General features: G+C 36.1%; 1 protein-coding gene across 1 annotated transcript in view; it reads left to right on the top strand.

Moving 5' to 3' along the window:
* LOC139130819 (centriole and centriolar satellite protein OFD1-like) overlaps window positions 1–16855 on the top strand; it is a 42607-nt gene that overhangs the window by 18428 nt on the left and 7324 nt on the right. Inside the window, exons 15-19 of the mRNA XM_070696615.1 lie at window positions 6330–6493; window positions 7485–7645; window positions 10855–11077; window positions 12346–12493; window positions 14527–14841. Of these exons, the coding sequence (XP_070552716.1) occupies window positions 6330–6493; window positions 7485–7645; window positions 10855–11077; window positions 12346–12493; window positions 14527–14841 (1011 nt within the window). The remainder of the gene's footprint in view (window positions 1–6329; window positions 6494–7484; window positions 7646–10854; window positions 11078–12345; window positions 12494–14526; window positions 14842–16855) is intronic.

Below are 16855 nucleotides of genomic sequence, written 5' to 3'. Positions count from 1 at the left end.
AAATTAGCCTGAGCGAGATGAAACTTCTGTTAGTTGCGATAATGTTATTACTCTTTCTGTACATGCTTGGTGTTAGTATCGTGTTCTTTTATATTTTTAAACTCGAGTTTTCTATCGTGCAGTCTTTTCGTGTCTGCTGAGAAACCTTTAACAACACTGTACCCGACATCACGCGACATTTATGTCAAGGAGTTTCCCAAGCCAGTGCAGGAGTTCATACACACATAATGTAGATTCACAAGAGCAAGTGCACGATCTGCTAATTTTTCGAAACGAAATGCAAATATTTTTTTTATTTCATGCCTTTTCTTTCTTTAAATATAACCCAAAAATTAAATTACGTCAAACGTGAATTGCGAGGGTTCACAAATGATTCTTGTGTGCGTGTTGTCTAAACTTATCAATTACCCGCAGACTCCACAGCTGCTAGCTGGACCTCAACACTGAACGTAAAACAAACCCGGCTCAACTTCTAGAAGTGCTGAAACTAGCAATTTTTGCTATATGAGGTCAGTCATCGAAAGTTTGACTAAAAGTAAAAATCTCCGAAATAATTATGTGTGCGCTGGTATTGCGCAAGTCGAGTGACTCCACTGTAGACTAGTCGATACTCTGTCTCTCAGAACACGCTGTCGATGACAGCCTGCACTGTTCTACGCTACGGCGTGATTATTATTAGTTTGATAAAATCGGTACAAGAACACATATAAATAAAGTTTGAAAAAATAACACGAGTCAATCTCTCCCGTCGTAACGAAGGGCGACAAGTTTGCAGTGCGGTGCAAAAGCTAAGAAAATACGACAGACATTTTATGTTGTCAAGAGTTACGTGTGTTCGTCTCATCTTGAGGTAGGAAAACTAGCAAGTGACGTCCCGTTCGCACAGTGTCAGCGCTAACATGAACTTAACAATCACTTTTCACAAAGAACATGCATAAATTGCCGATCGCGAGACAGGACGTAGACAACTTGAGTCAGAACAAGAGAATGCCCGATGCGATCGCGCGACGACAGCACATAAGTCTCGATCCGATAGACTTTTTTACGCAAGTTTCGACGTCTTCGTCTTGACTGTGAACTCTGGTAACCAGATTGTAACCGTTGAGACAACAGTATACAGTTAATCTACTAGTTAAACGTTCCAAAATGGATTAAATCGCTAAGTACCCCTCTGTGTTTGTTGTGTAAATACCACCCACTGCTGGCACTAAGCATTTGCCAGTTCAGTGTATAATTTCTTTCTATTTTCACACGATCTGCAATCCTAAACATATTCAAAATTCCCAAAACTGACTCTAAATATTTCAACTTAGTCCTGGTGTAAGAAAATTCGCAGAAAATGGTGCGCGAGTCAAACTTCTTGGTCACAATGTGTGACGCATAGGTCGTTTACACAAATCGTCGATTTTCTCAGTTCCGTTTTTGGCAGTGCGTACATTATTCAAATAAGTATAAGTCGGCGGCGCCTGGACAGACTAGCCTGATTTCTTACCTGTGGACAGTGAATGAATATATGCGAAAGAATGTGTCTCAGATTTCCGATAAAGGGCCTGGAAGTGAAGATATCCTGACAAACGTGAACAAAGGCCGATAATTTATGCAAAAAACGTCAAGTTGACACTTTGAAGGTGCATTGTGCGAAAACAAAAGCGAATTTCAAAAATCCAGGACACGGTTTTTTGCCCAGTATACCCAGCCGTCGATTGCCGCAAACAGATCACCAAGGCTGATGGGAGATTTGTACTTACACTTTTTTGAGTAAAAAAACTAAAAAACACGCTGTTTTGAGTAAAACAGCCGTATGCGCACTGTTTTTGAAAAACTAACAAATTTTCTGAACTCTTCGTTGACCGAACAGATAAAAAAAGTACCACATGTCGGGTGTGTGACCACGTCTTCTTTGTGAAAATGAGGATTGAAAATAAGTGACAATGAACCTGAGTCGCTACCCCTCTGATGCATATGCAAATTTCCATAGCATCTTTTATGACGTTATGCAGAGACACCTCAAGGTGATTTCAGTTCGTAACAGGCAACAATGTATCAAAAAACCTTGGCTTTCTAGGAGTTTGCTTAAGTCCATCAACACGAAACATAAATTGTTTAGTAAAATGAAAAATAATCCTTACGATGAAAATGTTAAAAATAAGTACACATTGTACAGAAATCTACTGACGAAGCTACTTAAATCAGCAAAGAAAAAATATTATACTAATCTGGTAATTAATGCAAATGGGAACACCAATAAGACATGGAAAGTTTTACATGAAATTTTGAACAATTCCTGTACAAAATGTACCCCAGACACATTGCATACAAATAGACCCGACCAGCCTTGTCTGTCGGATAGTGTTGATATTGCTGAAGAGTTTAATGAGTATTTTACCAGTGTAGGGCCTAATCTTGCTGAGAAAATTCGTAACAACGGGGATTTTCGTCAATATCTAAAAGGCGACCATCTAATTCTTTTTTCTTTCGCCCGGTCTCTGAAAATGATGTGTTCAATGAAATTAGGAAGATTGACCCCAATAAATCCATCGGGCAAGATATGATTCACCCTAGGCTTGTAAACCATGCAGCACACATTATTTCTTATCCATTGGCACATGTAATAAATTGTTCTTTAAGCCAAGGCATCTTTCCACACGACTTAAAAGTTGCCAAAGTCATACCAGTCTATAAAAAGGGCTCTGTTACGAATGTTGGAAATTATCGGCCTATCTCTGTTTTACCAGTCTTCAGTAAAATAGTTGAATCTGTTGTTAAAAACCAACTCATCACTTACCTGGAGAAGTATGATATTCTTCTCAAGACTCAATTTGGTTTTCGCAAAAAACATAGTACAAAACTTGCCTTGGCCGATTTGATCTCTGATATAATGGAAAACTTGACGATGGTTTCACAACTTTTGGGATTTTTATAGACCTTAGAAAGGCTTTTGATACAATTAATCATGACATTATGTTACAAAATTAGACTATTATGGTATAAGGGGTTGCCTTTACACTGGTTCAAAAGCTATCTTTCAGAACGTAAACAAACCGTCAATATAAGCAATGTATTTTCGTCATATAGGTCAATTGAATGTGGGGTTCCACAAGGGTCTATTCTTGGTCCTATTTTATTTTTGTTATATATAAATGATATTGTAAACTCTACTGATATTTTCGATTTTCGTCTATTTGCTGACGATACAAATATGTTCAAATTTATTAAAAACACAAGTGTCATCAACCTTGACCAGATAAATGTTGACTTTCAGAAGGCCTGTGACTGGTGCAGTGCAAACAAGCTCACTGTTATGTAGAAAAAACAAATTTTATGTTAATTAAAACACCCAGAGGCTGGTAAATACAGAGGGCAGCTTGAGTGTGGATGGAAATATGGTCGCGAATGTCTCGTCAACAAATTATCTGGGGGTAATTTTAGACCAGCACTTGACTTGGAAGGCTCACATTGATAAAGTTAGAAAATTAATCGCCCCGATGGTTGGAATTATTTCTAAAATTCGTCATATCGTCCCCAAAGAAATTTGCTTTTGCTTTATAACTCCATGATTTTACCCCATATTTGTTACTGTATTGAGATCTGGGGAATACATTCAGTTCTTTACTCCAACCTATCCTAATTTTACAGAAAAATGTTGTCCGCCTTATCACATTCTCTGCTGCGCGAGCTCATACCGCCCCTCTATTTCAGCAACTGGGAATTCTCAATGTCCATAAGCAATGTGAATTAATACTTGTACTTTTATCTTTGACCTAAAAATAGTCATTTCTCACATTCGGTATAGCGTTACCTCGATCCAGTGCCTCATAGTTATTCAACACGTCTTAAAACTGGTGAAAACTTCTATATTCCTAAGGTTAATCTTACTTTGAGCCAACATAATTTGAAATATGCTGCAACTATGCTATGGAACAAACTACCAGATTCTATAAAAAAGTTAAGTGTAAGAAAACATTTCAAACGTCATTTAAAAGACTGGCTACTTGCCTGTTGATACTATTTTCCCCAAAAGATGTGGGGTTTTCTGGTCACGTTGTCTTGTTGTTTATGATCTGTCTCATATCATTTGTTTCTCGTAATATATTTTTTGATCTGTACCTGATATGAAATATAGTTTGTAATCATTGCTATAGATTTTTCTATCCATATCCGCAGATGTACACCTTATGTTATCTATATAGTATAAACATTAGGGGCCACAACTCGACTAGTTCAGAAGAACTATATTGTGGTCCCAGCTAGGAATACCTGCTAAATTATAGAACATAAATTTAGCATTTGTACCAATTTCTCTATCTTTATTTTTTTTTTCATGTGTCTTTTGAGTGAATGTAAGTTTATATTTCTAGCGAAATAAACTGAAACTGAAACTGAAACCTTAACTTTAAGTGATATTGAGTGTAAAGACCCTGTATATCTGAAACCTGGTTTCCCCTCTAGATGGCAGTAAATCCTCCTATGTTAAATGAATGTGCCACTTACTCAATAAAGGTCTTTCTAAGAACATCGTACACACTAGTAGTATCACTGTAAGGGGCTGATGCAGAAAAATTTCCAGAAATTTACAAACTGACAAAATAATTCAGAAATGTAGTAAGTCAGTGTACACACAGCACAGTGTACAGTCTACATGTAAATTATTATCATCAATGATTTGGAGTATCCTGCAACATTACTTAACAAATAATAGTATTGCAGTGTAATCTCTTAAACCAATGAACAATTTAATTTATAGCTGAGGGAAAATTCTATCTGTTATTTTAAAACTGTTACACAGACCTCAAAGAGATGATGATTTGCAACCTATCATATTCTATTGTCATGCAAATGAGGTCACATTTATGAGGTCATCAATTATTCCAGTTCATTGGTCTTTATTACTCTGAGATGTCTGTTGCATGCATTGCTGAATTCACTTATTTCAAATAATTGTTTCAAATGTTTGTTTTTCCTGAAGACCAAATAATAGTAACAGTATATCGTAAAATGATGACACCATATCTGTAAATGAATTCGCCAGTATATTTTTTATCTTATTTACTCTTTCATATTTTTTGCATTTGACTTACCCTTTCAAAAAGTAATTAAAATGATAACCAGGTTACCTGAAAGAAACCAGAACAAAATGCAAACAATTGCCTGCATCTGGTGGATCACAACTTTACAGTGTAAAAATATATGTGAAATTTCAGTCAATTTTAGTAGTGTACATACTGTTGTGTTTTGTGAATTATACACTACATCAGCAAAAGTCTAAATCATTGGAAAGTGCAGGGTGTTGCAAAAATGAAAGAGTTTGAAGAATATGTAATACATCATGGCATTTATTATTAACCAAAGTAAATAGCCTTGTGTGATCATTAACATGCAGGTATGGCTAGAAGAGTTAACTATTAAGTGTTTCGTGAAAGGGTACCAGTAAAATTTTAATGATTCACTTTGAAACAATATAAGATTGTAAATGAACTCCATTGAATTTTCCAATATCGGTTTCCCTACAGCTATGATGAAAGGCCAAACTCAATCATCGTGTATTACACAATAAACCTGCAACACTCACTTTTATGATTGTTATTCAAGAATATTTACAACCGCCTCCCGGCTGACAATCTCATTTTCCATAACTCACAAACACCTCTCTGCTCTAATAACTACAAAGTGATATTGCTCAACCATTTTTATATGTGAAGTGTGATTGTAATCACTCTTGTTATATTCTGAAGTATGTGACTCATCATAATGATTTCTCGATGAAATTTTCATTGCAAAATCGTCTGCAGAGTTCTGTTAGATGAAAGGATGGGTCATTTCTCTGTTCTTTTGATGCTATTAATCACAAGATAAGCAATTTATGAAACAATGCAGCGTGTGAATATTGAATTGACTTGCTGATTTTCCACCCCTCAAAAATTTGAAGCTGTTTGGAACACTGAGAATGTAGGCATTACCATGATTACATAGGGCTGTTCACGGTTGCAAGTTAATTAGAGTTTAATTACCCATATTGTCAGTTCCTGTGTGTATATAAATTTATCATATACCCAATGTCCAGAATTTTACATACAATAGAAAAAAAATATTTTTCAAAAAAAATATACCTGTTGTTGCAACTAAGTAGTCTGAGTCGTCAATATGTCTTCTAGTGTTGATTGTAATATTGGCAGTTGCCTGTGGTAAGTTGTATGTGCATCATTCTTGCATGCGTGAAGAAACGTCATCTAAATTTGTATACAAATATTTATGTTTGCATATTAATGAGAGGACAAAAAAAGTCATTTGTAAAAAGCCCTATTGAGCATGAAGTTTTGCTTTCTATGTAGGATATGAAGAGGAGGTGCGTGAATTGAGAGAGAGGTTGACAAAGCCAACGCCAGAGTTGGTGACTCTGCAAGTTGATCTCAACAGAGCCAGAGATAAACTGAAAAATGAAGAGACATTGGTCATTCAGAAAGAAGCAACAATGAAAGCCAAGTTACAACAAGAGGTCAGTGATAATCAAACAAGTTGCACTCTGCTGATATTCAGTCTCACACTGGGGACATCATCTTTGTAAGTTTTGCTGTGAAAATACTTTGCTGAGCCATGCAAGTCGTAGCAGTAATGGTTTCACAGGGTTCTATCATTGCCAACCAAAGGAAACATTACAGGATAATGTTGAATCGTAATATGATTGAGATTATGTAAGTTTTCTATCAGTGTTTCTCAAGTGACTAATGTGAGTTTGGAATCCAAATTATGATTGTTCTTGAAAAAAAGAATTTGTCCTGGCAGTGAGTATGATGTTTTGATGCAAAAGCACAACACCTGTTGCAGGTGAACGTTATTTTGATTGATATGTACATAACTGACCAAAACAAGCAACTTCTTTTGACATCATTTTCATATGGTCCCTCCACAAAGGGACCGTGATTTACACTGGAACATTTTCCCCTCTCAAACTTCTCATATACAGTACCAAACAAACCACAGATTTCAGACGCATGGATAATGAAAACTTCTTTGCAGTGTGTGATATACCATCAGATATGGCACCATAGCCATGTACACAGAAAAGATATGCTGTACACTGTTGCTGCTGAAGATTTTTACTTTTTTAGAAAGAAAACATATCCTTCAATGCAGTACCATGACTGACCAAATGTGTAATACATATTTAATAGTCAAGACAAGTATAAAGATTTGATTTGACAAAAACAGTTTCATCAGATTATAATTTCAGTGGCAGAATGTGTAGGGCATATGCCATAATTCAATCTTTTCAACACCATGGTGATACCCAAACCCATTGTTATCAATGATGACTGTGGAACTCATTACTGGGAATAGGGGTAAACAGGTTAAAAGGCACTACTTACAGGACTGTGAATTTTCCTGTCTTCAGTCACAAGATAGAAATGGTATCAAAACATCTGAAGTAATGATATTTTGTGTAGTCATAAATCTCAAGATAATAATTATATTTTATTTTTGAACAGCTTGATAGGAACAAGGAGGTGCAGAAACAGCTGCAGGATCAGAACAGACAGATGAGTGTGATGACAGAAGAACTGAATGACCTGAGGTCAACACTCAGAGAGACACAGAAAGCACTCAGCAATGAGGTCTACAGAAACCCTAAATCATCACTCCCAGAAAGGTGTGTGTGCCAATTTATTATCAGACTTTCCTCCCTGGATCACCCTGTATTTTGTCATATTTTAAGTTTTAACAAAATTTAGCCATAGTGACTGATTTTTAGTTGTAACAGTTTGTGACAAACTATCACATTGTTTCTACTTCTCTCTGTTATACATGTGTGTTTTTCTCCTCATAAGAATATTCATTTTATCACAAAAGTGCAACCATTTTCTTTGACAAGTATATTGATAGTGAAAGATTATAAGTTATTAATAGAACTCAACCGCCATGACCCCTAAATGAAGTGTTCACGTCAAGGTCATCACTTTTGGCGTGGTTCTCTGAATGTTAGATCTACAAACAAAGTAAATATTAAGTGTTTTTTAATGGCTTATTACAAGATTCAAATTTTCTGAAAGGCTGGATTGAAAAAGGCACATTAACCCATCAGTGTTGGTAGTAGATGTGCCAGTGTATTCAGCTGTAATGATTGGTTATCAAATCACAAGTGTGACATCAAAATTTCAAGTAGTACATTTCTGAAAAGTGAAGGAAAAGTGTACAAATATTAACTTCAAAGAAACAACTTTCCCATCATTAAGAGTTCAGAAGACATGACCCGTAATTTATTTCAGCTGACATTTTTAATGGCTCCTTTCAATAAATATAATTACTTTAGAATCAGGAAATTGCCTATAGCTATCAAAGAAGTTTCCTATTCAGCGTCCAATTACAATGAAAGCAAGACCCATTTGTTTTTGTGTTTTATTTAATCATATAGAACTCTATTGAATTCATGAAGGGCAAATAAAAATACTCAAGCAAATTTTCAAAAGATTGCATCTGTGTTGATCAGCTTCAAATATTAAAAGCTGGTATTCAGTGCAGAACTTTTTTCAGTGAGCGTGTTACAAATGCCAGTAATTAAAATTTCCATAAAACTTTATGGCATGATATTTCAATTCCATGATAAGCTGTAAAACTGTCAGAATGGTGAGGTATGGTGAAAATGCCACAAGGAGAAACCATTAAGCTCAATAAAACTATAATATTCTCGTAAGGCCAAGAAAAATAAAAGGTTTGTTTCTCATCCTTTCACACGTCAATTCAGACCTGCCGCATCAACCTTTGTTTTCTGCTCATGAGGAAATAAAATGAAAAAATACAAAAATACACGACGATAGTGCATAACACAGTGCTGTATAAATCAGAACTGTAAACAAAAATAACTGACACTAACATCATTCAGAACTGTACACATATATGACTGTTATATTACACTGTCAAAACTGTGCATTGCTGCACCAAAAGTCAAACTGCAGAACTGTTGCTATACAAAAATACTAAAGCAACAGTGCTGTGCATCTATCTCTGCATGCATTCCTATGTTGTTTTCATGTTTTTTGTGCATTCTCGTTGATTGAAGAATAAAAAAAAATTTGAGAGAGAAAAAAACACGTCACCTCATCATTTTTTAAATATGTCTAGGATGAGAAACAAACTTTTTATTTTTCTTGGCCTAATGTTTGTATTTTGAAATAATCAGTCAAAATGTGTTGCTTCCAGCGTTGAGATTCTATCATTATTCATCAAAATTGATTTTCATCAGCAGAGCATGAAAATCTCTGTGTTTATACTTTCATTGACACTGAATGTAAAAATGGTTACATTGCATTCTTTCACAAATACTGTCAACAGATCCTCAAACTGCTTTTTAGCGATGTATTAGTAGTGAGAAAATCAGATATTATTACATGCCTCAATATGAGTACAAATCAATGCATTGATTTGAATAGGAACATCCGGGGAGTTAGCGGGCCTGTGAACTATGTACTGACTGGTTTCCATGGTTATGCAGTCCAGTGAAGCCCTTCGACGTTTTCGACGTTAAAGTAGATGCTTTAACGCTAGGTGCAAAATATCCATGCGCGCACTGCTATTTTGACTTTCATTAAAATCTGTTTGATGCTGGTCGATAATGGTAAAATTGTTTCAAAATACCCTGCATGTAACTAAATGTCATATAGCATTAACTGTGAAGAGGCATGTAATAAAAATATTATTGCCTGAATACATGGGTTATGTGCCCTCGCAGCAGGAGACAACTTGCCCTCCTGGCGTCGGGCAAATTGTCACCTGCTCTCGGGCACATAAACCCGTGTATTCAGGCAATAATATATATTATCATTTGTATTTGTTTTTGACCAATTCATATGACTTTCAAGTCTTGTTACATGCCGGTATATCAATAAGATTCACTCCAACTATTGAACAATGCAAACTGCTGTTTGGCAGAGATTTATCCATATGTTTCACATCTTACACTGCAATGATAAACAATTTCAAATTTAAAAAACATACAACCATTATAACCATGAGTTGTAAAAATATATATTTCTTTGAAAATAAAACTTACTGTAAGCAGTTTTTCTGTGGTATAATGGTATGTAGAGCTCTCTTAGTAGGCGTCCTCTGATCTTGCCTGAAATTTGATGACTTTCCCCTAGGAAATTCATATAAGGTTTTTCTCCCTATTCTAAATGTACTTCTCAGTCCATTACTGCATTAAATCTAAAGGCCCATGAGCAGCAACTCTGTGAAATTTGTCCAACCTCAAGGTACCTCCAATTTCCTCAGATATTCATTGTAATCTGCAAATTGAACGATGTAGTCATTAACTATGCCTCAACAACGTTTTCGTCGTGGCAAAATAGGCAAGAAATTGAAGAGATTTTTGTTCATTTTAAATTTTCCACCATTACAAAATCTTGCCATTTTATGTGAAAAACGGAGAATTTTCTGTCAAAGTGAATCCTTTCCCATCTTTTCAGTTGGTTGCACTGTATTGTACCTGATGTTTGTAGAGATTCAAATGTGTACGTGCACCATTATTTGTCTTACTGAAAACTCTGTGCAGTCCCACTCAGTGGATAATTATACTTGAGTAAACATCTCTGAGTAATAACATTTCTGTGAACTAGTTTTAATCTAAATATAAAATCAGGAAAATAATTCAAAAGTTGCAGCTCATGTGCCTTTTAAAATCAGATGTAGAGATACCACCACATCTACTCTTTGGTCACGCCTGTACAGCATTGCCTCTCTACAATGAGCAATCAAAGATGCAGTGTCACCGTCTCTCAGTGTGATTTGTAATCAGATCGTTTCTCAAAAATACATTTTATCCAGTATTAATTTAAACATGTTCGTTTCTTTAAATCATGACAGTCTGCCCCTGTATACATCAAGACCTCTGTCCAGGGTCACTGAGGTCACAACAGAGTTTGATGACACTGACTTAGAAATCCCAGCCTTCAAGCCAATCAAGGAAGACGTACTATCTATCAGCTATGTACAAGATAGACAGAGAAGTATATCTCCTGACCTGGCATTGGATAAGTTCCTTGCAGAGACTAAGAGTAAACTTAGTGGCCTTGAACAGGAAGCCGAGGTGAGATCACCAACTATTTTGTCATGACATTAATGTGTCATTTACAGACTCTAACTCTGAGGTACAGCATTGAAAACAGTAATATGCAAATTTCAAGGGTACCGCATAGTTTAAAACAATCAAGATACCATTGATTATCACTTAAGGTAGAACAAACCTCAAAATTGAAAGACTTTCACGTTTGCGAAAACTATCCATGAGGAAACTTTAAGTCATTCCTATTTGAAATTCAAAATAAACATCAGTGGTCACCATGCAAAATTTGGTACTACAGAAACAAATAACCCAATATTTACAGATATTTTGAATTCAAAATGGTCATCATCCCTGTGTCAACTCTATTGGGAAAAATAAAATTATCGATTTATCTATTAAAGCTGGTGACAACTTTATTTTATTCCATGAACTTCCCACAACTTGTATACCAAAGAAGTATTGAAAGAGTTTGAAAGTCTGAATATCTGTCCCCAGGACACGTTCAACCTTAAAGTGAAGAAATATAAGACTTTACATGACAGTTGCAGTGTAACCTGGAGTTACTGACCCAACTTGATATGGCAGTTGTTTGGTGTATGTACAATGTGATCGTAATGTCATGCAGTATGGTTTGATTTTTATATGATAAGGATTCCACGCATGTATAAGAAAATATAAGCAAGAACACAACAGCTTTAATAAATAGATTAATCAGGGTGAAACCTTTTATTGATATTGTTCTACAAGAAGTGCCTACCCAATCACCAGGAATGAAATGCTCAAAATTTAGGAGCATTATGGTCATTATATTAGAGCAGGTATACAGCACTGAGTATGATTATCATTCATATCAGCTCAAAATTTATCAGTAAGTTGAAACCTAAATGACTCAATTTTCTATTGAATATACCATCTCTTTTAATCATGCCTATCTTTAACACTTTCACCCCCAGTTCCCTGTATACAGGTCCAACTTTACCATAGAAAACAATGGATTTGGGACAAACCATGGTGGTGAAAGGGTTAAAGGGGCAGATCGTTTATCAGCTTTATCTGAAAGCAATTGACCAACTTGATAAAAATTTCAATGGACAACACAGGGCTAACACTATGTAGGTACTCAATGCAAACAAGAACTATTCTGGAAACCAGGGATTGAGGACTGCCCCTTTAAATATCTTATGATTCTTTGCATTTGATTGACATATTAGGGAGAGGATTAGAAATACAATCTTTGAAATCTAATTCAAAGACAGCTTTTTCATGTCATTTCATTGCATTGTACATCTTAGAACTTGGATGAGCAGTATCGCCACTATCGTCACAGAGCCACGAACATCTACAGCCTGCCAAGGTCAAAACAGCCATCATTGAAACGGACATCATGGGGTAGCATGGTAGAGACAGAGAGAGCACCAATAACAGATGTCTATGCTCCCAGTGAGTTACAATGATTTCATTTCAAGGGCCAGTAGCTGTAACTTTGATGAGTTTTTGAAGGATTTTTGTTTTGTAAGTCAGCTACAAGTTCTTGTTCTACTGTCCAAAGCATGTTGAAACACCATCTGTTGAGCTTGACAACACAGTCTGTGCGTGTAAAATGCATTGCTACTGTTAACATCTGAATGGACTAGAATTCACTTGTCAACAATGACAGTGCAGTCTACAAACGTATAAGATGAGTTGACAAGCTGAAAAATGTGTATCTCAACATGCTTTGAGAAGTCAAACGAGAAACTTTGCTTGACATACAAAGCAAAAATAGTGAAAAAGATAAAATCATCTAAAGTCACAACAGCTGTCCCTCTAAGAATTCAAAATTTTGTGTCGTTACTCTTATAATTGCTTCCATAGCAAAGGACAAAGCACAAGAAAAGTGTAATTGCTATTTATAGAAGTAGGTTTCTCTCCTTAAACACATACCGGTATGTACAACGATGGATTGTAGTGTTAGTTTGTTCACAGAGGTATTTCATTGGTTGTGTAGTGTAGTATGGTATGATCTTACCAGTATAAAATGTACAGAACTGGGTTTAAACTTAGACCAAAGGTACATGTAGTTTGCGCCTCAAAATTGCAGGGTTTAAACTTTTGCTCTAACTTTGTATAAGGGCACTTTACACCATTTCGTTAAGAATTATATACCAATGAAATTCGTTTAGAATTATATACCAATGAAATTCGTTTAGAATTATATACCAATGAAACTCTTTTTCCCTTTGAAAACTAAGACTCCTGTAAATGTGCCACATGCTTGCATATATGTTGCTTGGCATAACAGCATAGTGCTTAATGTCTTACAGAAAATACATACATGTATACAGTAAAACCTGTCTAAACCGAACCCTGTCTAAACTGGAAACCCAGCTAAACTGAACCCTCTTTCTGGTCCCATTCTAATAAAAACTATGTCAAAAGGACCTCAGTCCCTGTAGGGTTCGGTTTAGACAGGTTTTACTGTATTGTTAAATTCCAACAATATTTTCATCACTTTAGGGTAAATTCCTTCTCAAAGTTTGCTCTGTATTTATGTAATTACATGGCATTACACAAAAAACAAAAGTTTAACTAACGTTTGTCAGGCTGTGCTTTCTTACTTGCTTGCTATGCAGCCAACCCAATCATAGGAACTAGGTGACACTGAGGAGGCCGTTCACCTCTTCAACAGGCTTTCAATACATTCTGTGCTGCAGACTATCTTTTGTTTCACTCTGTATGACCTCATGCTGACAACCTAGATTCAAACTTAGATTCTGTACCAGGGGTTCATGTAATGACACATTCCCATACCCAGCTTTGCTCTTGTAGAACAATAAATGCCAGTAAATAAGCAGGTTCACTAAACTAGGTTACATGATCTATACAGACTTACCGGCCGTGGATAATAGAAACGTACACGTGACAAATTAGTCTCATTAGATTTAAAGAAGAAAGGGAGTTGAGTTCTATTTGTCCTATTCTATTTTGTAGAAATTCACATCAACAATGTGCCAGTTTAGTGTACATGTATATGCCATGTGGAAATTATATACATGCGTGATACTCAATAGTCATTCAGATTTCTCAAGAACTGTCCACAGTTTCAACTTCTTACAAACTGTTTTTATTGTGTTCAGGGAAGTTCAAATCAGAATTTGGTTGTCAGATTTTTGAAACTTCAAAGCTTTGTTTTGGGAAGACATTTTAGGTCAAATGCAATGAGTTGTGTTAACCATATGAGTGTTTTAATTATGCGTCTTATCCAGACAAGCGCAAAATATTGATGTGATTTTCTGATCACTGCAAATTACACTGACAGTCACACTGGCACACTCACAGCTGCACATCTTATTGATGTGACAGGTCTTCATCATCCAACCTTTAATTTTCCTATTCTAGCTCCCATCCCCTGCCCCATACATCCTATGACCATGCAGCTTATCAGATACAGGTGTCAATCATAATTTGTGATTTTCTATCACCATTCATCACAGGTAGTGTACAGTCCATCTTGAGAACTTCACCAACGAGGTCATCAACAGTGGCAGATAGACACAGAAGCCCATCCAGCAGTCTAAAGCATGACTATTTCTCTCCTTCTGAGAAGCTCAGTGCTTTGTCACCTACAAGTAAATTTAGCAGAACCTCCCCGACACAGAAAAAGAGCAGTACTTCACCAAAATCAAAACACAGCGGTTCATCGACATCAGCAAAACACAGCGGTTCATCACCATCAGCAAAACACAGCAGTGGTACATCAGTGAGAGTAAAAGACAGTAGTCCTTTGTATGAAGAAGACATTGACTCAGGTAATATGCCTAAACTAATATGGTATGGATGTTATTTATTACATGCCTCATATATCGAACATCACCATTCCATAGTAAACACCTATTGCCTGGTCATGAGGGCTATGGCACCCGTCTATTACCCTGAGGGGCCGTGTGTTACCAGAAACACATCGCTACTCCCCGAGGCCGTAGGCCGAGGGGTATAGTGATGTGTTTCTGGTAACACACGGCCACGAGGGGTAATAGACGAGCGCTATAGTCCGAATAAAGACCAGGCTATAGGTGTTTTATAACACACCACATGCTCATGTTGTATTTTTATAAAGATTTTAATGTGTTTTGATATTTTGCTCCGCAACAATCCATTGTGACAAGTTTACTTGGCAATGTTTCCATAATGGTTTCAGTTGTACGTGGTACCACTTTCTTTCAAAAAAATATTCTAAGCATACCTAGCGACATCCTTAGTTGCACTTTAATCTTTTCCGTCGATGAGCTGTTCAAGTTCCTACGCTGTTGGAATGTTGGAAAATGTTGGAAAATCTGTTTTAGAGAATGTGTCGTCACCTACCCCGGACGCACATCATGTTCTAGTCACCCGCCATTGTTGCAAAGCTGCAGACGACACTACGATCACGTGACCGGGCACTTTTCCAAATTTGGTCGCAACTATTTCCCTAGGGAAATACGTGTATCTTTTCAAAAAATGCCCCTCTGACGTCACTTTTGTCAATCCAGTGGGGACTAGACGTATCTCTTTTCTCGTCACATGAGGTATTCTGGTGAATCGCGACATGGAATGAGCATGTGGCGTGTTATAAAACTCAATGGTAACTTGTTGATGATGTCAGGGGCCACACAGTCATCATTTGACTGAAAGTGAACAGGAACTATTTTCAGTTTGACAACTCAGGGATTTAAAAATGATCATGGCAAATTACATGTTTTACTTAGGATATACTGTTTTAACAAAATTATGCATAAAAAATTTAAACCACATAATAGTGATTCAAATATATGTCAATGCGCTGTTCAATGATGAAAATTGTTCTTTCTTTCGACATATTTCCATTTAACATCAAAATAAAGCATACATGTATGTCATTAATTGTCATTTATTTTTAAACCCAAACATTTGGAGTGAAAACTATATAAGCGAGGCATGTAATGAAAACATATTGTAACCCAAACATGGGACTATCTACCCTCAAGGCAGGAGACAATTTGCCCTACTTATGTCAGGTAAATGGTCACTTACCCTCGGCACATAATCCCATGTTTTGGCTATAATATATGATATTTGTCAGTTTGAAAGTTTTGGAGCTGGAAACCTGCTTCCTGATTATAATGAAATAAAAGCTTCTCATGTACATAAACCCTTTCACTGCCATGGGTTAGCCTGACAAAATTATTTTCAATGGCCCAGCTTGTCCTTGAAACAGATGGATATACAGTTAACATCAGTATACTTTGTCAAATGTGTTACCCTTTTCAAATTTTTTCTGTTTTTTGTGTTCAAGCAGTCACTGTGTCAGTCTTTTGTGATGTTTGCAGTCTGAAATATTTTGTTTGTTCTCATCAACAACAAATCCACGTGATATTACTTTAAAACTGATGAAAACTATTGACAGAGTCCCTATACTTGTAGCCATTCTTTTATATTTCTGAATTCATCTATTCATTATAAACTATTATCTCTGCCAGTACAGTGAAGGGATTACAAATTTGTTGTTAGCCTTCAGACATGAATGATGAAATCATAAACAGCCACTGTGTTGTATTGCAAATATGCACCCATGTATAGCTTAGCGTGTATCAGTACGTTTTCCAAGGTATCAACCAGCATGCTTAATGTGTGATTTTTATACTTTGATTGACACTTTGGAGACAACAGCTTTGTAATACACAGACCTATTCAATAAGCTGAAGGACCTTTATTGAATTTATTGTTGTCTTCTGTCAAAGATATCTGTGTACTGTTCTGATGCAAACTGCTATGACAACAAAAGATCAGCGTGTTTTCTCATCACCT

The sequence above is a fragment of the Ptychodera flava genome, chromosome 4 (genome assembly GCF_041260155.1).
Source record: "Ptychodera flava strain L36383 chromosome 4, AS_Pfla_20210202, whole genome shotgun sequence".
Lineage (NCBI taxonomy): Eukaryota > Metazoa > Hemichordata > Enteropneusta > Ptychoderidae > Ptychodera > Ptychodera flava.
This window is presented reverse-complemented; position numbering and strand designations above follow the sequence as displayed.